This window comes from Pan paniscus, chromosome 3, assembly GCF_029289425.2.
Source record: "Pan paniscus chromosome 3, NHGRI_mPanPan1-v2.0_pri, whole genome shotgun sequence".
Taxonomy (NCBI): domain Eukaryota; kingdom Metazoa; phylum Chordata; class Mammalia; order Primates; family Hominidae; genus Pan; species Pan paniscus.
This window is the reverse complement of record NC_073252.2, coordinates 182,509,276-182,531,639: the sequence shown is the minus strand read 5'-3', so window position 1 is coordinate 182,531,639 and position 22,364 is coordinate 182,509,276. Positions and strand designations below refer to the sequence as shown.

Here is a 22,364-nt window from a genome sequence, read left to right as displayed (position 1 = left end):
CATCAGTTTGCTTTTGTGATGTTCAGATAAGACACTGGATATGAAAGCCTTTCCAAAACACTAAGTAAATGCTAATTGCATTTTTAGTTCTAGCCAAAGTTTGGGTAGACGGGTACCAGGATTTCGGTTTCTGACAGTCAGTGCAGTTCAGTTTCCATCACCCTGCCTCGCTATGCCTGTCTCTGCCCAGGTCTATTTAAAGGAATCTTCTGTGCTGGATCTTTACACTGGGCTTGTGCCCAGATTTCCTTGGCCATTGTTACCTTCCCTATCCTTCTGTGGTTTTAGACTCCAGGTTTACAGAAAACCCAGCTGAGCAAACCCACTTTCTGTAAGAGTGGGGAGGAGGGTGCACAGGAGTGGCTGCAGAGGAAGGAGAAGCTGGCTGTCAGTAGCCTTATGTGTTCCCAGCTGGGAAATACTGGCTCCTTAAGCCTTTAAGCCAATTGAATTATATTTTTGGCAAACAGCAGCATGATTTACATGCCCAGGCTATAAATTTCCTTAGATGTTTATGTGGAAATTTGATTTTGAAAGAATAAAGAAATATTCAAACCAGAACACTACTGGAATAAGAATACAATCTGTCTGAGTTTTACCATTTGTTAGCAAGTGTATGAGTCTTAGTCCTTCTTAGAGACCCCTTAGTCTAATGCTTATGTTCACATACAGCATTGAAAGACTATTTCTTGTGCCTGATTTTCTTTGGATGTAGGTGTGCCTCCATTTTTAAATACCCCAAGTGCCTTTTCCTTAATAGCAGTTAATAGAAGGGAAAAGATTTATAATGCTATCAGTGTCTGTTTAAGAGTTGTTCTTCACACATATCTAAATGAGCTATTGTCTTAGTTCTTTATGCATAGACTATAGTTTTCCTATGTATAGCATTAATCAGTTTGTTCAGTGAAGTTGGCCTGCAGCTTGTTACCTGGCTGCCATTTAAGAGGCATGAATTAAACTGCTATAGTTTGTCATTATCACCCACTAAATATAGGAATTTGGCTGGATTCAAACCCTTAGTATTATAGATTAGTATCTAATGAAATGTTCTTGTACACATGCTACTAAATATATAATTTTCTGAAGTTTTTTTTTTAAAAGTGTTCTTTCTTAGATTTAATAAACTTTCTTGGTGTAAAGCAGTCTATAGCATGGCTACTGCTGATGCTTAAAATAGACGAATTAATCCCCTGTGTCTGACTGTATTTGTTTACAGAGGAATTATTTAAGATTCTCACTCGGGGATGTGATCCTGTTGAACAGCACCTGCAAATTCACACAATCTAGGTTTTATGGGAGTTACTGTAGGAGCTTTGGGGAGAGAAGAGAGAAAGGCATGGCAGTGTGTGTTGGGGTGAGTACTTCCTATTCAGACCTGGAGTGCTGCAGGGTGATGAAGACAACTAGAGGTGGAAGGATATGAGGGCAAGGTAAGTTTGCACATTATATTCCCAAGGCTGCTTTGAGGTTGTGGAGTTGCAATACTGTTTCTGAAATCTGAACACTCAGTGTCAATAGGACATGGACTTGATTTGTCTGCTTATCCCGCCTGGTGTACATCCCTTCCTCAGAAAGGCCTTCCCCAGTGCCTTGCAGACCTTGCTTGTTTGATTTTTATCTTCCCTGCTAGAAGGTTAGCCCACTGAAAGCCTAGACCAGGTCATCAACACTGTCTTCCCAGCGCCTGGCCAAAGCCTGGCTCACACTAGGTGCTCAGATATGCAGTGACGGGAGTAGCTCAATTCCTATGTATTCGTCTAGAATAAATCTGCTGTCAGCATGCTCTGGGCAATCTGTTTCTTTCTTGGTATGCCTTACCTTGGTTAAACATACCACCCGGCATCCTATCCTTCATTTCAGTGGTTTAAAAAATATATGCCCATTGTCTCTTATTGGGAAGCTGAGCAGAAAGAAAACAGTGTCTGTTTTCAGAACCGGTCCTGGCAGCAACACTCACTGATGCCTGTCCCTGCCCATGGGTGGAGCAGTGGGGTGACTTTGCTGCTGGCTGCCCATTGGCCTATCCTCCACCCTCTGCTCTCCTGAGAAGTCAAGTGTGGATTTTGTCTGCTAGTTACCTTTAGCCCAGTGGGCAGCAGCGTGGGGCTCGGCATGTGACTTATGCCCTGAGAGACCTTGGTAGGCTGGGGGAGTGCGGCTGAGCCCTGCTAACCCCCACCCACTCCCAGGCTCACTGCCCTCTTCTGTGTCTGCAGTGGGGTGTCACCTAGTAGTCAGCTGTTGGTGGCACAGATGGTGAGTGGTTTTGTTAAGTGCTGGTGCCTTCTTTCCAGAACCATGGCCTGAAGAAATCTGCTTATCTGTTCTTTCTTTGCTGTCATGGTAAACCTTGAAATTTCATGTGTGTGTTTGTGTGTGTGTGTGTGTGTGTGTGTGTGTACACTTACATGGATTCATTGTAGCAGAGATTGAATGAGCAGAGCAAATACATTATGTTGGTTCTGGTAGTATTAATGGCCTGTAAAACAGAGACCATTAAATTTAAAATTAATTTCATTTAAATTTAAATTTTAGCAGAAAATTTCTGTATTTTAACAAAGAAAAAGAGATGCAAATCAAAACCACAATGCATTTCTCTGATGACCAGTGATGATGAGCATTTTTTCACGTGTCTGTTGGTGGCATAAATGTCTTCTTTTGAGAAGTGTCTGTTCATATCCTTTGCCCACTTGTTTGTTGTTTTTCTTGTAAATTTTTGTTTTTTTTCTTGTAAATTTGTTTGGGTTCTTTGTAGATTCTGGATATTAGCCCTTTGTCAGATGGATAGATTGCAAAAATTTTCTCCCATTCTGTAGGTTGCCTGTTCACTCTGATGGTAGTTTCTTTTGCTGTGCAGAAGCTTCTTAATTTTGTCTGAACACTCCTTGTAGGCAGTGTTTTCACCTGCGTGCTCTACTTGTTCTGCACTCAGGATGAATCACAGAGCATTGGTACAGGAAATAATCATAAAATCTAATATTTTTGAGCACTTTCTAACGTGTGTGAGATCATTCTTACCTCTTTACGTGAGTCAATTAGCAGTCAGAAAAGCCCTGTGAGATAAGGTGCTATTTCCTTCTCCATTTACAGATGAGGAAACTGAGGCACAGGGAAGGGAGGTCATATGTCCCAAATCATACAGCTCATATGCCAGGGAGGCAGAATTTGGCTCTAGCATCTAGGGTCTTTTTTTTTTTTTCTTTTTTGAGACGGGGTCTCACTTTGTTGCCCAGATTGGAGTGCAGTGGCACGATCCTGGCTCACTGCAACCCTCTGCCTCCTGGATTCAGGCGATTCTCCTGCCTCACCCTCCTGAGTAGCTGGGATTACAGGTGTCCACCACCACACCTGGCTAATTTTTGTATTTTTTGAAGAGATGGAGTTTCACCGTGTTAGCCAGGCTGATCTCAAACTCTTGACCTCAGGTGATCCACCCGCCTCGGCCTCCCAAAGTGCTGGGATTACAGGCTGCATCTAGGATCTCAAATACTATTCTGTACTTTCTCTCCAACACTGTGCTGTATTCCCTCTGTAGATATCTGGTGGTTGGTTTAAAGTTTATGCACACCAATTTATCTGTTTGTTTCTTTTGGCTATAATGTCTTGGGGAGTGTAAAAGAAACTCATCTTACCAGATAGCCAACTATGGGTTTCCCAGCATTTATATTGCCACTGTTGTCGTGTGAGGAGTACAGAAGGTGAAATTTACATTGGTGTGTTTAACCAGTTTGGGAACTTGTTCTGAGATCTGTTGGAAGAAATAGAAACTGATGGCCCTTAGGTGGTTTGGGCTTGTACTTCCCCTTCACTCATATTCCCATTAGCCTTGACAATGAGAGTCCAGTGTTTTTGATTAGGTGGATGGACGAGAGCAGAGACATAGTAGCAAAGAAGAAAATAGAAACTTAAATCTACTTATTTGAGTTTTTATGGGAAGAATTCTTCCCGAGTAAAGTCTTTTTAATATGGTGAATGAAAGGAAGAGAATGGGGTTTTTTCAATACAAGGTAATGGAGAAATAGAATGAAAATGAAATCCTAAAGTGTTTTTAGAAAAATGACACTTGACAGCCAGGAAAAGCCCCGGATCATTAGATTGTGGGTTTCATGCCTGGACTGGCCGAGCAGCTACCCAGTTAGATGGCTGGCCGGTGGAATTTTGGAGTTCTGGAGAGGGGTCCTGCTTCCCTGGAACGAACGTGACATTTTTCTCTCCCAACAGAATTCAGCTTAGAGAACTATCAACACAGGACAATGCAAGCCCACGAGCTGTTCCGGTATTTTCGAATGCCAGAGCTGGTTGACTTCCGACAGTACGTGCGTACTCTTCCGACCAACACGCTTATGGGCTTCGGAGCTTTTGCAGCACTCACCACCTTCTGGTACGCCACGAGACCCAAACCCCTGAAGCCGCCATGCGACCTCTCCATGCAGTCAGTGGAAGTGGCGGTGAGTGGAGGGCCCAGCCTGCCTCGTGCGTTTTCTCCGCATTTCCCCAGATGAGCTGAGCCCTGTTGAATGTGATAGCCATCAAGATCAAATATTTGTTTATAACTGCACTTTGTAAATGGAAATGTGCCAAATTACTAATGGTGGTAAATAGAGGTACAGGGCAAAATATAGGCACAGGGACAGATGAGAGGGTGTCGGTTGGGTGTCTACCTCCCGTCACATGGAAGATCATTCTAGAAATGACATTGAGTTTCTACGCTGTGGTAGGCACTGTGGTCAGCCTGGAGGATTCCATAAGGAAAAATACAGCACAGAACCCCTGTTCTCACAGGGATTAGATTCTGGCAGGAATGAGAGTTTTCAAACAAATGTTACCAAAAGAATGCACTCGTGGTACATCTGACGCTTAGAACATATCCCTAGCCTGTTGGAAGGGACTTTGGGATTTCAAATAGAATAGGGCTGGAGTAAGAGCTTGACGGAAGAACACGGCTGCAGAATTCGGGGCAGGACATGAAGAAACAACCCTCAAGAGGCGCATCTGGCTGGGCTGCTGAGCGCTGTGGTTGTGTGTGACCTGGGCAAACTGCAGGCCGTGCTCTCATGTTAGGAAAATGAAACTGGAACGCGGGCAATTAGGGCTTAATAGGAGGGATGGCGTAAGGAAACCTTAGGATCCTTTCAGGAAGATTCTTAGTGCTCCTGCTCTCCCTGCCTTCCCTAGTGAGAAAGGCAGGGTGTGGAGAAGATGAAGAGGCTGCATGCTCACTGGTGCTTCCACTCCTCACCTGTTCTTTGGTTTTCTCTGCGGTCGCTTGCTTTCCCCTACCCAAGTCAGTCACCCTTCAGTGTTTCCCGCATTCAGCAGATAGGCAGAAGAACATTGTGAAACACAAGATCCCCCCATTTACTGCTTCCAGATGTAAGAGATGGAAGGCCTCCCCCACCCCCCCGGGCTGACGGCCGCAGAGGGAGTGTGTGCCCTTCCACATAAAGCCCTGGCTGGAGTCAGCATTTTTGTTATTTATGGGATTCTAGGTCTTTGTTTTATTTTAGACAAGTTCTTGGATTCATTAATGTGAAACTCTTAAAATATATAAAAGATTCTTCAGTCTAATTCATGCCAAAATATAAATATAGAATGACTGAACTACAGCTGAGAAAAGTTAACTTTATACTTGATTTCTATTTAGAAGGTCAGGGTACCTTAATATTTCACCTCAGCTAATCCCATAGGCTGGGGAATGAGTGGAATCTCCCTTTTCCTAAGGGATTCCTGTGAGGTTCTGGCATTCCTTCTCTACTGGCAGAGCACCTGATGTGTCACGGCAGCGCTGCCATCTCCATGAAGAGTTGTTGGCAAGTGCAGTGTTAAGACATGTATAACTTAGCAGTAACTGTAAGAAATGAGTAATTCCTATTATATGAGAAATTGTGGGGGCACTTACATGTGGTTTTAAGACTTTAGCTTAGGGTAAAGGCATTGTGCCTTATTAAAATAATTACATATGTTCTCTCTAGAACAGTTTAAAACTTGAGGTATGCAGCCAGAAATGAAAATCTATAATTTTACTGCCCAGTATAGAGGCTTCCTGATTTTTCTCTGTTTATAGACATTGATTTAGCTCTGATTTTCAGAATTTGTGGGGCTTAGAAATAGATACTGAGCTTGCTTTGCCTTTTTAAAAAAGAAGTTAAAAGTTTAAATTTAAAAGTAGCTCTGGAATTCTGGTGCTTAATAATTACAGATGTTTTGATATAGCTAGCATCATCCTGTGGACACCTAGGGCAGGGAAAGAGGAATTTGATTCACTTCATAAGGTACCGGTGAAGAGCCCGTGCATCTGGCACTGCTGCGGGGGGCTGGTGGCCGGAGTGGAATATTGTTGCTGTGTTCCTACTTTGAAAACAAGTAAGCAGGGTTTGCCAGTTCCCACCCTCATTCTGCACCCCCATCTCACATGCACAGTTTTTATCACCCTCCTTGTCCAATAAAGTTTACACGAATAATAAAATGAGAAGAATCCGCACTTTTTGGTTTGGTCACTTCTCATCACAACCCACGCTGGCTGTTTCCCAGCTACTGATTTTTAAGGCAGTAGCACAGAGGTTCTTTGTAAATTATACCTTCTGAAATTTCCTTTTAAAAATCAGGATTGTAGGGCTGGGTGCAGTGGCACATGACTGTAATCCCTGCACTTTGGGAGGCCGAGGTGAGAGGATTGCTTGAGGCCAGGAGTTTGAGACCAGCCTGGGCAACATAGCAAGGCCTCATCTCTATAAATTTTTTTATTTTAATTAGTTGGGTGTGGTGGCTCATGGCTGTAGTCCCAGCTACTCAGGAGACTGAAGTGGACGAATCATTTGAACCCAGGAGTTGGACACTGCAGTGAGCTATGACTGTGCCACTGCACTCCAGCCTGGGCAACAGAGCGAGACCTTGTCCCTAAGAAAAATAAAAATCAGGGTTGTAAAGAGGAGGTTAACACTCATGCTGGTCACCTCTAATGAAGACCTAAATTAGAGAACGGGACAGACAAGCTGGGTCAGGAACAGAATCCAAAAAGTGTTTCCTAAGTGTTGGAGCCTGGACTGATCAGGGCCCTGTCTGGAGAACCACGTCCTTGTGTCTGTAGTGGCAGCTCACAGTCATAACTGTGACGCCCTGCGTGCCAAGGAAGAGCTTCCATCTTCTGAAGGATTTTGCTGCTGCTGCTCTGTGACTTTGAGCAATGGATGGAAGCAGATTTTGTGGGTTTGCTTTCTTTTTACATCACTGTCACAGATAACGCAAGATTTCCGGTGTTAGCCAGTGTTCCGGTTTAGCCTGGCTACATGTTTTAGCCTGTTCTCTGAGATTGAAGCCCCATGGCCCCCTAGTGAAAACGATCTTCACTGGAGTGACTGGAAACCTTTTTGGATTGGTCGGAGCCCAGACACACGTGGTTGCAGTTAAGCAAAGTACAGGAGCATGTTGGAGCGGAAAGGGACCAGGGAAAAGAGGGATGGGGCAGATGTGGGACTGGACTCCAACTTAGACCAGGCAACCTTGGGCAAGTTCACCAGACTTTTCTGACCTTCAGATTCCTCATATGGAAAACAGAAGTGACAGTACCTTTCCTCCTTCAGTGTTGCTAAGAGGACTGAAGAGTTACGCAATGTCTGCTTGGCCCACAATAACTATGCAGCAAATGTTACTTTTTTCCCTTTGTCTTTTAATCTTCATATTTTATACACAAGAAAACTGAGTCCAAAGAGGTAAAATTATACAGTTAGTAGAAGGTCCAGAACTCTGTTATGCTGCCTTCATTATAGTAGTAGAAAGTTGTATATTATAACTAGGGCTTTGGGGAAGGGGGCAGTAAACCAGGATAGAAAGTTTGGATCTGTCCAGATCAATATGAAGAGTCAGTGGCTTGAGCCTCTAAACCCAGGAGCAGGCTTGTTTGTTTGTTTATTTATTTAGAGACAGGGTCTCGCTCTTTTGCCCAGGCTGGAGTGCAGTGGTGTGGTCATAGCTCACTACAGCCTCAAACTCCTGGGCTCAAGCTGTTCTCTCACCTCTAACTCCAGAGTAGCTAGGACTATAGGCATGCACCACCATGCCTGGCTAATTAAAAAAAATTTTTTTAGAGATGAGGTCTTGCTGTGTTGCCCAGGCTGGTCTCAAACTCCTGGGCTCAAACAATCCTCCCACCTTGGCCTCCCAAAGTGCTGGGATTACAGGTGTGAGCCACAGCACCTGGCCTAGAGCAGGATCTTTTGAAAATGGATATGCAGGCAAATGAGTCTAAAGGTAGTGATGGAAATGGAAGGAGCAAAAGGGACAGGTAAAATAAAAACAGAGTCTAAGTTCTGTTGGGTATAGGATCAGAAATTGTCAAGAATCGGGTAGTGGGCTGGGCACAGTGGCTGACGCCTGTAATCCTAGCACTTCGGGAGGCCAAGGTGGATGGATCACCTGAGGTTAGGAGTTGAAGACCTGCCTGACCAATATAGTGAAACCCCGTCTCTACTAGAAATACAAAAATTAGCCAGGCGTGGTGGCGTGTGCCTGTAATCCCAGCTACTCGGGAGGCTGAGACGGGAATTGCTTGAACCTGGGAGGCGGAGGTTGCAGTGACCCGAGATGGCACCACCGCACTCCAGCGGGGGCAACAGAGCGAGACTCCATCTCAAAAAAAAAAAAAAAAAAGAATCAGGTAATGGTGAGGACTGGCATGAAAGGGGCACAGGACTGTGAAAACCTGAGTGACTCTGTCCTTCCCTCATCCTCTATCCCTGAACCAGGTCAGACAGAGATGGAATCAGAGCAGGAGTTGGTGTTGATGTGGTTTCAGGTTCACCTATCAGAGTTTGAGAGATTTAGGCCGTGAACCATTATGAATATAGATGAGAACCTTTGTAATTGCTGAAGGAGGTAGTAGTGCAGGCAAGTCCTGTGTGCAAGACCTGCTGCTCCCAGTTAGTACGGACCCCTGTGACATTCACAGAAGTTCAGAATGTCTGAGATGCTCTGCAGGCTACCTTATCTCCGTCTGCAGCTACAACTCCAATGATCACAATCAGTGCTACGCTGGCACAGCCAGCCTGGCCCTGCTCTGGATTGGAGGCATCCTCAAGGGCTGCTTGCTGTGGAAGCAGTTTCGCTGGACCGAGGGGAACCACTGGAATTTTGGATACTGGGCCTTAGGGTCACCCGGGAATGGGAATGGCTGCTGTGTGGCCCTGTTTGCCAGAGGGGGCCATTGGTGATGAGCCCCATGCAAGTGGCATCTGCCCTTCACCTGCTCCTTCTAAGCCAGCGGGATGGAGACCCTCCAGAGAGAATATGTGAGTTCCTCTCCTTATGAGAGCCGTGGTATGGGCATTGAGATGACTGACTTGTCAAATTAGTTCGGAAAGATTTTTGACAACTACTACAAGATCATAATGTACTTAAACAAAAACCTGTGATATGTGTTATTTGTTTGTTTTTAGATATTGGAGAAGGGAATAAATTTTAGCAAGTAAAAACTTTTTTATGCCTTCACGTCTTTTCTAAGACTTAATTTTAAGAATATCAGAACCTGGATTAAGGTTTACTTCTGGTGACTAACCCAGTTAGTCTATCACAGATTCACTGTTTAGATTGTTATCAGACCTTGGTTCCAGCGTGGGTTCAAATCTTATAATACACAGAACCAGTTCCTTGGGTATAACTGATCTCGTTTCCTAGTTGGATGACTAAATTCCACACCAAACGATCTCTTGACCTCCAGGTCACATGCTGGCCGGTGGCCCTTTTGCATGAGAGATTGAAATTTATACATCCATATGTTAGCATATATATGGTTAGCGACTTGCTTTAGCATTTTAATCCTGTGCTTCATAAAGCCTTGCCACAGAGGATGTGGTGCTTTGGGTTTCATTCTCCACAAGTCACAGAGAATAGTTATCAAATCTATATTCACTCAGCAAGGACTTGAGTTTTTCTGGCATGATGTGCACAGTACCAGGGCAGAGAAGGCTGCTGCCCTCAGGGAGCTCCAGGCCAGCAGGAAGTACCGCTCGGACCCCTTGTCCTTGGCAGAGGGTGAGAGCCATCTTGAGACTAGAGCAGTCAATGCAAGTGACTTGTTTTCATGCCATAGAACTACAGCTGTGGGTTCATTCTCAGGTAAGGATTTGGAAGAAGCAAACTAAAGGCAGCATATCCAGGCTGTGGGAGCCATGCTCAATCAACAGCATGGTTTACAATTCAAAAGTCACACTCCACCAGAGGCCTTCTCAGTGTCATGGCCTGCATGAACAAACCACAGACCTCCAGCTCACATGCACACTGCAACAAGGACTGGCATCCTTCATCCATGTTTAGAGGGTGTATATGGAGCATATTACCAAGTAGGATTTCCCCGTGTGGCTGGTGGAATCCCTCATTTCCACATAACCATACTTCACACGTGTATGCATGTAAAGGCCCACTTGCAAACTGGGAGAAGTAAGTTTTGCAGGAGAAGAGAGCAGCTCGTTGATTCATAAGTTTTTATGAAGACTCACACCAGACTTGTGGAGGTAAAGCAAGTGTGGGCCTATAGGGATCAATGCCAGTGGAAACGCTAAGGGCGGCGAGACACCCTTCTGGACTTGAGTGGCTGGGGCCCGCTGTGAGCGGGAGCTGTTGTTGATCTGGGCAGGATTACACGTGTCTGTGAGGCAGACATTTAGAGACAAGCCTTAGTGGAAACTGCCAGGAATGGGCAGGAAGGGAGCTGTCCAGAAAGGGCAGCTGGGGTTGAGTTGGATGGTGGTGTCACTCGCCCTCACTGACACCAGCCTGATGGGTCTGAAGAAGGACTGTCACAGTCAGTTGCAAGGGGGGGCAATAGATGAATGATTTTGAACCAGGTGGGAGGTATCAGGTGAACACTGAGAGGAAGGGACAAGTATCAGGAACAGTAGTAGCATCTGGTGGTTTCTGCAGTCATTTGTAAATATGACCTAATAAATACTGTTTCTACAGTCATTTGTAAATGTAAACCTAATTCTCATCTCTGGGAAGCTTTGGAACAGAAATCAGTTATCCGATGTGTATTTAACTAGAAGCCTGTGTGAGACTTCAGAAGAATGTCCTGATCCAATGCTCTGGTTACATCCCTATCCTTCATCCTTATGGAAATCTGGGCTGTTTTTAGGCATTAACTTCCATTTATTACCATACGTGATTGCAGATTCCAGGTCACTATTCCCCATGGCCTGTTATTCCATGGTCTTGATAGCAACATAATTGTGCAAATGGTCAAATGAAGATGGGAGCAAAGATTTCCCCTTTTAATTCTACCCCTAGCAACTTTGCTGACATGGTGCTCAGAGAATTCCTGAAAAGTATTCCAGCATTTGAGGACATTTGTGGCAAGCAATCCTGGCAGTTGGGGCAGTGGGGTGGTGTATTAGTCAGGGTTCTCTAGAGGGACAGAGCTAATAGGATGGATATATAGGAGTTTATTAAGGAGCATTAACTCACACCATCAAAAGGACCCAAAGTAGGCCATCTGCAAACTGAGGAGCAAGAAAGCCAGTCCGAGTCCCAACGCTGAAGGACTTGGAGTCTGATGTTCGAGGGCAGGAAGCATCCAGCACGGGAGAAAGATGTGGGCTGGGAGGCTAAGCCAGTCTAGTCTTTTCAGATTCCTCTGCCTCCTTTTTATTTTGGCCGTGCTGGCAGCTGATTAGGTTGTGCCCACCCAGATTAAGTGTGGGTCTGCCTTTCCCAGCCCACTGACTCAAATGTTAATCTCCTTTGGCAACACCCTCAACAGACACATCCAGGATCAATACTTCATATCCTTCGATCTAATCAAGTTGACACTCAGTATTAACCAGCATAGCTGGGATGGAGAGACTATGCTTAGAGGGGGTGTTTTTATTTAGAAATGTTATTCTGGCAGGGTGCAAACATCAGCATTTTCATGCCTTGAGGTAACTTGAGCACCTTTTCTAAAACTTAATGCGCTTCTTAATAACAAGTTATGAAAAACCTTGCTAAATTACTTTTTCTTACAAATCTCCATTACAGGAAACAATTGAGTTGCTTTCTAAGAGACTGTAAGACCTGTCTGCTGACTTAGGGACGCTTTTAGGTGGCTGAATTAGGTGGGGAAAGTGTTAGAGCTGGTAATGAGCAGTGGTGGTTGGGTGGGGTGGCCTGCAGGGTGAGAACTGAAGGCAGAGTTTCTGATCTTTATGCCAAGACCAGGCCACAGGAGTATTAAGTGCCTGGCTTAGGAATTTAAAGAAAGAAAGAGGTTGATTGTTATATTTAAAAAACTATTTCCGGGCTCTCTTTACCCAGGAAGAAAAAGCTAAAGGTCCCTACAGATACATAGGGAATATGATAAAGCAGGTCTGAAAACACAATTTGATTTTGTACAAATGATGTCGCTTCTCACAGGCTTCATTAAACAGAGAACGTGTTTGATGACAGAAACGCATAAAGGACAGAAATGCGTGCTGTAATATTTACTTATGTTTAAAAATAGCCAAATGGAACCAACTGGTGCCAAATGAAAAATGACCAGCGTAGGCTGTGTTTCTTGACAAAACACCTTCAGCACCCGTTGTCCAAAAGCCGACCAAAGGTAGTAGATAGGAACGTGGCTCCCTTTGGGGAACTAGGCAGAAGTGAAGCAGATGCCTTGTATATTCAAATGGTTGGCATGTAAAATTTCTACTGGCAGTCCTATTTTCTGGAACAATGTGTATTTGTAGGAATTTGGACATTGTGACTTCAAATTTTCTTCCCTTTCATTGAGGCGGGTTTGTGGTCAGCTGATTTTTTTTCTGGTGATGAGATGTTTTGCGAAGTACCGTGTCAGCCTCCTACCCCTACCCCCTGTCCCTCTTCAGCAAGTCCTCTGATTGGGATAGTGGGGAGCCGGGAAGTTGGAAACTGGAGATGGACTAGGAATGAAAAGAAAAAAGGTTCTGAGGGTTAGGAGCAAGTGTTGAAAAATCAGAAAACCCAGCCAGGCACAGGTGACCTGGACCCCGCCTCCTCAAGGATGAAGGATGTCTCCACACACAGACGAAGGAGGTGTGGGCATGTTTGGGACCTGCCTGTGAACCATCAAGCAAACCTTGACGTATCTGGATGTCTCATTGAGCTGGGTTCGAAGCTCTGCTCCACTATGTGGTGGACATGGGACTGAGAAGGGAAGCGGCCCCCCAAGTCTGAGCTTCCTCATCTGGAGAGGGGCTGGCCTTTAGCAGGCTCCATACACATTCACTCACCTTCCATCTTTCCTGCACGCCGGTGTCAGGATAGTTCTGCCCTTCTGTGCTCAGCTGGGAGGAAAGGATCTTGGGAAGTCAGCTAGTTCAATAGTGAGTATGAATAGTGAGCGTGAGGCCTCATTGTTACCTTGTGACATTTACAGTTCACTGTATTGGGGGGAATCTGGGAATTTTAAAAATATCTGTCCATTGTCATTTAGAAATTATTGTGGAGGGGGAGTTGCCCAGGGGCTGGCCTTTAAAACACCTAGTGTAATACATCAAAGATGTAGGCTGCTAGATACGAGAATTGATGGCCAGAGTTCCTCTCTGAAAGGTCACTGGATGGAAAAGTAGTTTTGTGTCTGTTTACAAAAAGAAGTACATGACGGAGTTCTGAGCAGGCTAAGATGTGTGTAAAATGTAAATGCTGAGAAGGATGCGGTTGGCGCTCTGTATCCATGGATTAAAAATATTCCATGGAAATAAATGGATGGTTTTGTCTATTGAACATTGCCAGACATTTTTTCCTTGTCATTATTCCCTGAACAATACGGTATAACAGCTACTTATTTACATCATATTAGGTATTGTGAGTAATATAGAGACCATTTAGAGTATACAGAAAGATGTGCATAGGTTATATGCAAATACTATGCCATTTTATATCAGGGACTTGAGCATCTGGATTTGGGTATCCTGAAGGGGAACAGCTGTATAGACCACGTGTTAGGTATTAGAAGGAACAAAAAGGAATCATTTTTACCCCCGGACTGTGGTACTACATGCTTCTTTGCACCCTAGAGATGGATCCCGCATTAGAACCCAGCCACGTCTTTGGCAGTCTCTTTAGAAGTTACTTGGCTCTGCCTCTCCCCCTTCTGCTCCTTTCCCTCCTCTCACTCTCCCTTCTCCCTTCCGCCCTGCGTCCACCTCCCTATCCCTCTCCTGCATAAACAATAGCAACACAAGGGGCATTTAACTGCTATGGCTGGCAGATGCCCATTTGGAGATGGAGATGAATGAGTCTATGAGTGGTAAAGCTTGGGCTTCTCTACCCCCAAGAAATCCTCAACGGCATCATTTGCTTTTGCACTTAAATAGGGGAGTGGCACAAAATAACTGGCCATCGTGTTCCTGTTAGTCAAATATTGGTGAGAGTTCTGGCCTTGGAAACCTTTGATATGCAGATGTTCACGGTTTTCCTGCCCTTCCTGCCCCCAAGGGGAACTTGAACTTGTTGCCTAATTCAGCCCTTGTGGGGAGACTGACCTCAGGAGGAACCTGAGCTTGTAGAGATGTTGCGGAATATACTCATGACCACCGATTTCACTGTAGTGGGTTTGACTCACCATCTTTTTTTTTTTTTTTTTTAACTGGGAACACTATGTAACCACATTAGAGAGGTCTATAGCAAGAGGAATAAAAGACTCATAATGCCTGCTGACTCACTGGCTCATGACTGATTTCCTACACATTCAGCTGGGGTTGTCTGCTTTGCTTGCCCTGTTTCTTGAGCCTAAGCGACCTCCACACACTGCCTGCTGATCAGTAGGTTATGTCAGAAGGCCATAAGGGCCAAATTTAAGCTATTTTTCATTTAAATAGGCGTCCCTAGAAATAGCTACGTGGACTTATCTAATATAGTATTTAAGTCCCCAGCTTTTGAAGTTATTCTGTCTTGTAAAACCTACAAGCATTTTAGACTCCAATTGTTACAGCTTTGCTTCCCAGCACTCAGCTTGCAACCCCTTGCTTATGTAGATATAACTAAGGTTGCTAACACCCAGTTTTAAATATAGCATTTTTGTTCAAAAAATAGCAACACTGGGCCAGGCGCAGTGGCTCATGCCTGTAATCCCAATACTTTGGGAGGCCTAGGCGGAAGGATCCCTTGAGCCCAGGAGTTTGAGACCAGCCTGGGCAACATAGTGAGACCTTGCCTCTACAAATAATAAACAGATTAGCCAAGCGAGGTGGCACGTGTCTGTGGTTTCAGCTACTCAGGAGGCTAAGTGCGAGGATTGCTTGAGCTCAGTCAGACGGTTGAGACGGCAGTGAGCTCTGATAATGCCACTGAACTCCAGCCTGGGCGACAGAGCCTGCCCCTGTTTCGGGGAAAAAAAAAAATTCATTATTAGAATGTGTGGTCTTTTCATAGAGCCACAGATTTTGAAGCACAGATCCTAATGTTTTGTGCCCTTCCCCTTCTTATTCAACCCCCTTTCTTGAAATTACAGTTATGTCTGACAACTGAGTGACAGTGTGACCTTTTATCCCGTATCATCGAGCCTTCAATTAGTGTCTCCTTTTGGCAGATGTCTCATTTACTGCTTCATTTTCAAGCTTTTCTCATTATTCTAATTGCTAATTAGGGTAATAATAAATATCTTGCCCCAGGTTACATGTCAAGATGTTGCTTTATTGGGGATATCATTCACTTCTTTAACTTTGATTTAGCTTGTTTGCCTCCATGTTTCTCGGATTCCAGAAGATTATACACCACCAAAAACTTAAACCTAACTAAAAAATTATTTAGCTAAAAGTTTGTTATAAAATGGTCCTCCAGAGCAGTGGTTCTCAAAATAAAATTTGGGACATTGACCAAGGTGGTTGACCTGTCTTGAAGGGATATGGTCTCTGTATGTCTAAAGCTAAACTTCATCTCTTTTCTGAAGCCTACCCCCAGTACCCAGTCTTCTATTTGATTAAAGGGGACAGTTTTTCTTCTCAGCCCTCCTTCTTTCTGCTTACACCCCATTACCTGTCAAATCCTATTCCTGAGTGCTGCAGCACGCCCAGTGCCTTGGTCCTTCCCGGCTCCCAACTACCACTGCCGTATCCAGGTCTGTAGGAGTTGGTTTCTCCCCAGTCTCTTCCCTCCCTCCTGTTCCACACACTGCTTACACTTCTTGTAGATTTCTTTCTAACCCATTAGCCCATCCTCACCACTTCCCTGCTGAAAACTTCCCTGCTGGAAACCTGCTGTCCCTAGGAAGGTGCTTCTCAAACTTTAGCATCCCCTGGAAGGCTTCTTAAAGCACAGATTGCTGGATCGCATCCTCAGAGTTTTGGATTCAGCAGGTCTGGTGTGATTTGCTTTCCTAACCAGTGCCAGGTGTTCCACAGAGCACACTTTGAGAACCTTGGCTCTAGAATGAGCCTGTGCACCTGAGATTTCAGGCTTGCTTCTGTCTGTTCATCCTGACTCTCCCTGCACTCTTCTGCTCAGCCAGGGTTCCCTGGAGTCCCTGTGGTCACTTAGAGAGAAGACGTGGGCTCCTTCAGAACAAGCTTGTGTCTTGTTCACCTTATCCCCATCTGCCCATTCACAGCTAGGGGAACTCCTCTGCAGAGTGCAGAAAGTGGTGTTGCTTTTGAAGAGAGAGCACTGAAAAAGACCATGAATGCATTTCTGTTGTGTCAAGAGGTATAGAAGGCACCTTTGTAAGCAGAGCATCGTGAGGACTTCCCTGTGGGCGGCCAGGCCACCTGCATCTCTAGGCCACGCTGAGACAACCACACTTCACCATCATACTTGGTACTTTACGGGTGGCCAGGCTGCCTGTATCTCTAGGCCATGCTGAGACAACCACACTTCACCATCATACTTGGTACTTTTCGGGCGGCCAGGCTGCCTGTATCTCTAGGCCATGCTGAGACAACCACACTTCACCATCATACTTGGTACTTTTCTTATCTCTTTTCACACCCTCTCATTCTTCCTGTTTTCTATCATTTTGTCCTTTCCCCCTTTCTCTTCCTACCTTAGCCTTGGTGCCTTCGGTGTGTTTGGTGGCTTCTTGGGTTGAAAAGGCTTCTGATATTCACTACAAAGCCACAAAATTGCTTCTGAATTTCAGGCTATTTGTTGGAGTCAAGATTGAGGTGATGGAGGACTTGTACTGTAGTTAGAGCATGTTATTGGGTGCACAAGTAATATTCTACACAATCATATTTTACAGGAAATTTCCTCTTTAACAAAAAATAACCCTGGAAGTGGACTCATGATGTCTCCATTTTATAGAAAAGAAAACAGACTCAGCGATTAAGTAACAATAATGTGTGACACTAACGCAAAGATATTCTCCCATTCTTATGCACACAAAGAATAACGTTTTTGCTTTATAAAGTAGCGTGCTGTAGTTAGTAAGTATGTTTGGAATCACAGCCATAGGTGTTAGAAAGTTTCTGCCGAGAGAGAAGACATTGTGATGATTAAAAGATATGATTAGGTCATATTTACTCCAGAAAACTATTCGCAGTTTGGGATCAAGAGTGAAATACACATATGTAGCACACAGTAGATATTGACAGAATGTCTATAAATGTATAAGCATAAAAAAAAGACTGGGAGGAATTTACCAAACTACTAATAGTAATCATTTTTCCTTGATATACTTCTGTATCACTTAAATGTTTTTTAAACAGTATATACATTATAACTTAAGGGTGGACAAAAAGCAAAAGAGCTTGTAGGAAGAGAAATGGATAATCCTAATAAAAATAGAAGAGTCCATGGAAACAGATCAGGCAGTCATCGCCTTCTAAAGGGTCTCCCTGTGAGTTCACCCCCTGGCACCCATCCACTTCCTCCTCAGCGCTGCCCTCCTCAGCCTGCCGCCCTACTCTGAGACCTAGCTTTTCCACACTTCTTTTTGGTGTCTCCTGTTTTGTTTCATCACACCTTAAGCCAGAAATGATCTCTTCCACTTTTGGACAGCTCTCTCTTGTTGGTACCAGAAGTTATCATATCACAGTCTAATTTCTCCAAGGGTTTCCAGACTGTTGTAAAAGTGAAGGCCCCTCTCTGAAATTAAAAAAAAAAAAAAAGGTAGGCTCTAACGTCGTAGTCACTGAGCTTTTATTTATCAGTCTCTAAAGAGTGCTTTTTGGCTTTCTGTGGATGTCTGGATGCCTTACAGTGTCCTTTGGCCCCAGAGGACTCAGCAGCTCACATTGGAGACCTGCTACCTGTAAAGACTACTGCTGCTACTGTGAGAGGCTAGGCCCTGCCGCCTTATCCATCATTAGGAGTTCTTGCACATAGCAAATATACTCAGGAAGCTAACAGATGAAGACGACTTAGAGAAAGGTGCACAGCGATGTCAAATCTGCACACCTATAAATGTTGCACCTAAAACTAATAAAGACCTGTCTCTGCACATGCATATGTGCAGAGCTGATGATTTTAACTGTTGTAGCTGATGATTTTAACTGTTAGAGATGCTATGCAAGAAAGTGAAGTTTCTAACAGATGATATTGCGCTTGGTGAGGAGATAAAGTAGTGGAAATAGTCTCAAAAAGATTATAGGTAACATTTTAGAAGTATAACCAAATGGGGTTTCATTTCCACCAGAGCTGAACAGGATCAGTCCTCTGTGCTGTGGATGGCACTGGCTTGAGAACTGTCAATGTGTGTAGTGGTGGCAGTTTGTGGCTCTTCTCTTGCTCTCTTTGGCCTTATCCGGCAGGACCAGCACTTGTAGGTCTGTAAACCTGTTTTCTCTCTTCAGGCATCTTTCTGACTTAGCCGTGGTTCCCCGAAGCCTGTGTTTACCTCCAGGCGAATGATTGGTTTACATCAGCACATCTTGCACTGCAGTCTTTCAGCACTCACTCACTGGGCAGCTGTTCCGCAGGTGGCCGCCTAGAGGGGTGTGGATACCACAGGGGCATATTAGACTTTATATTTAATTTTTAAGCTTTTTATTTTTTAATGGACAAATACAAATTATGTGTATTTATGGTGTATAATAGGAACGAGTTCAGGACATCTATTTTTAATAAAAATGGTGACTATGTTCACTATTAGTTGGTGACTGTAGTTAATAACAATGTACCATATACCTGAAATTACTAAGAGAATAGATTTTAAGTGTTCTCACTACAGATAAGTGACAAGAATGTAAAGGAATGGATATGTTAATTAGCTTGATTTAGCCATTCCACAGTGCATAGATGTTTCACTGCCTTCTAACCTGCCCCCCTTTCTTTTTTGATAGGGTAGTGGTGGTGCACGAAGATCCGCACTACTTGACAGCGACGAGCCCTTGGTGTATTTCTATGATGATGTCACAACATTATACGAAGGTTTCCAGCGGGGAATACAGGTGTCAAGTAAGCATTTTCCTGCATTTGCGTGGCTCCTGCTCGCCGTGTTTCATGAAGAACGAGTGGCCTTTCAGAAATGCACATTTGCTCCTATCTTTCGCCTCCTTAGGATCGCTCAGGCCCCACTGTGTCCACTGTAACTTTCCCAGAGTCAGTCCCAAAGCTCACTGGACCCTCTAGATGTTCCCTGTGGCCCTGGGGGCTCCATGGTCAAATATGTGAGTGTCACATCCTGTATTTTATGGTGAGTCACATGTTACACCAGTGCACAATAGGCTCTGACGTTTCCTGCAATAAAGAGGTCTGTTGAACTGGGCCCAATCCGGCACTTTTCATGCTTACTTGACCATGAGACCCATATTTTGAGAAAGAAATACTGACATCCCAGGATGGCAGTGTTCTGTTAAAGATACTTGGGAAATGTTGGCTCATGGGATTACCCTTAATTATTAACTGTAGTGTAAGAAACCCTGTGATATCCAGCATACCTCCTTTCCAGCCTCTGTCCCTCCCAGGCCTCCTGTATAGGGCCCTCAGGTCATACTGAACTTCCTGCAGAGCCACGACTACCTCTGCTCTCCCCTAGCCCTGAGGCTTTGTGCAGTTCTATTTTGTTTTTTAGAAATGGGGTCTTGCTCTGTTGCCCAGGCTGGACTCAAACTTCTGACCTCAAGTGAGTCTCCTGCCTCAGCCTCCCAAAGCACTGGGACTACAGGTGTGAGCCACCATGCCCAGACTTGTGCACTTTTTTTTTTTCTTTGGACGGAGTTTTGCTCTTGTTGCCCAGGCTGGAGTGCAATGGCATGATCTTGGCTCACCGCAGCCTACACCTCCTGGGTTCAAGTGATTCTCCTGCCTCAGCCTCCTGAGTAGCTGGGATTACAGGCATGCACCACCACGCCCAGCTAATTTTGTATTTTTTAATAGAGACGGGGTTTCTCCATGTTGGTCAGGCTGCTCTCAAACTCCCAATCTCAGGTGATCCACCTACCTCGGCCTCCCAAAGGGCTGGGATTACAGGCTCAAGCCACCATGCCCGGCCGTGCACTTTTTTTTCTTGATCATAAAGTCTCTTTCTACCCCCAGCCTGGGTGCTTGATGTATTCTTTAATCTTACAAAACTCACTGCATTTCACCTTTTCTCTAAAACCTTCCTAGTCTATCATTTTCATCCCCTACCTCCGAGTGAAGCATTTCTTCCCTTTTCCCTCCCAGCACATTGTATTCCTTCTGCATAACTCCTGATGGCACAGAGGTGTTCACCTGGCATTCTGCCCCCCTAGCCCGAGCTCCTTGAGAACAGGGTGGCTATCAGTCATCTCTTTTCACAGCACTGACAGTGCCTGGCACACAGTGAGCGCCCCACTAATGCATCCTCAGTGAAGGAGGGAGTACCTCTGGTTTCTCCACCCCTCTTTCTATTTTAGCCACTTCATTTTTGCTTATACCAGGTACTTCTCTAAAAATGGTCTTGGAATCTGTGCTTTGTTATTTAAATCCTCTGATGCTTAGCTTTTATTTGGGCCACTCACTGCTAGCTACATTGTAATCTTTTTATGGTCAGGAACCATGTGGTATTGCTGGCTCTATCCCTCATGATACGTTGCATGTAATATGCACTCAAGAAGTGCCTATTGGCCGGGCCTGGTGGCTCACACCTGTAATCCCAGCACTTTGGGAGACCAAGGCGGGCAGGTCACGAGGTCAGGAGTTCGAGACCAGCCTGACCAACATGGTGAAACTCCGTCTCTACTAAAAATACAAAAATTAGCTGGGTGTGGTGGTGCATGTCTGTAACCCCCGCTACTCAGGAGGCTGAGGCAGGAGAATCGCTTGAACCGGAGAGGTGGAGGTTGCAGTGAGCCAGGATTGCACCATTGTACTCCAGCCTGGGTGACAGAGCGAGACTCCGTCTCAAAAAAAAAAAAAAAAAAGTGACTATTGTTTTTTACTTGACACTGGTAACATTGGATGTCTCAGCTTGGCGAGTTTGTCCCAGTGTTCCCATAGCACGTGCATTAAGCCCTATTACAAAGGAAAAGCAAGCTTACTTGTGTATTATTTAATTTATGAACATTTTCAAAGTTGGTGTCAAGGTCAGGTTTTGTCTGTGATAGTAAATATCCATCAGGTGGATCAACCTAACATATGGCACATGAAACAGTGTGTGTGTGTGTGTGTGTGTGTGTGCTTTACCACCACCACAGAGCACGTATACGGTAAGTCCTCAGTTAATGTCTTTGATAGGTTCTTGGAAACTGCAACTTGAAAACGACTATAATGAAACCAATTTTTTCCACAGGCTAATTGATACGAACAAGAGTTAAATTCCCACAGCGTATTTCTAGTCACAAAAACATCACCAAACTTCTAAATAAAGACCACACTTCTTATGTTAAACATGAAATAAATATGAGCGATACAGACATTTAGGAACAATTGATAAAAATAAGTAAGATATTTACCTGTTTATTCCAGTTAAGGGTCATGGGCGGCTGGAGCCCATCTGGGCAGCTCAGGATGTCAGGTGGGAACTGCCCTGGCCAGGACACCCTCCCATCGTAGGGAGACTCATACTCACACCCACTCACACTCACACACTCACTCCGCTCACCCACACTCACTAGGACCGTAGAGATGCACCAGTTCACCTCACAGGCACAGCTTTGGGATGTGGGAGGAACCCAGAGTTCCCAGGAAAAACCACATAGATGTGGGGAGAGCGTGCAAATGAAATGCCGTTATTTGAGGACCTGCTGTATACATGTAAATGTATATGCATTCATCGAGGAGCGTGGTGACTTACATTATGCTTTTGACTCTCCTCTGATCTGAAGACAAGTCACATAACGTTTCTTTGGTCGCTTGCTCCCCCTGGAAAATGAAAGTCCTTTTATGGATGTGTCAGAGAAGGTGAAGGAAAGTATGTCCAGTCTTCTTGATCTGTACTCATTGAAGGGAGCTGCTTTGCAGGTCTCGATTTGCTTCCTTTTTTTTTTTTCCCCCCAGAAGATCTTTTTATTCTAAGCTTTGATTTTTTTAGGCTA

The 22,364-nt window shown here is 44.6% G+C and overlaps 1 protein-coding gene across 16 annotated transcripts in view; it reads left to right on the top strand.

Moving 5' to 3' along the window:
* The window catches only part of ACSL1 (acyl-CoA synthetase long chain family member 1), a 71,459-nt gene that overhangs the window by 19,107 nt on the left and 29,988 nt on the right, over window positions 1-22,364 (top strand). For 9 of the 16 annotated variants that reach the window (XM_055112051.2, XM_055112050.2, XM_055112054.2 and 6 more), the window contains exons 2-3: window positions 4,222-4,448; window positions 19,209-19,323. In XM_055112051.2, coding sequence (XP_054968026.1) covers window positions 4,254-4,448; window positions 19,209-19,323 — 310 coding nt within the window. In that variant the 5' untranslated portion in view covers window positions 4,222-4,253. Of the gene's footprint in view, window positions 1-1,216; window positions 1,355-1,410; window positions 1,431-2,115; window positions 2,257-4,221; window positions 4,449-19,208; window positions 19,324-19,426; window positions 19,536-22,364 lie in introns of those variants that run through there. The other 7 variants (XM_055112048.2, XM_063604021.1, XM_055112053.2 and 4 more) reach the window with 4 other exon arrangements.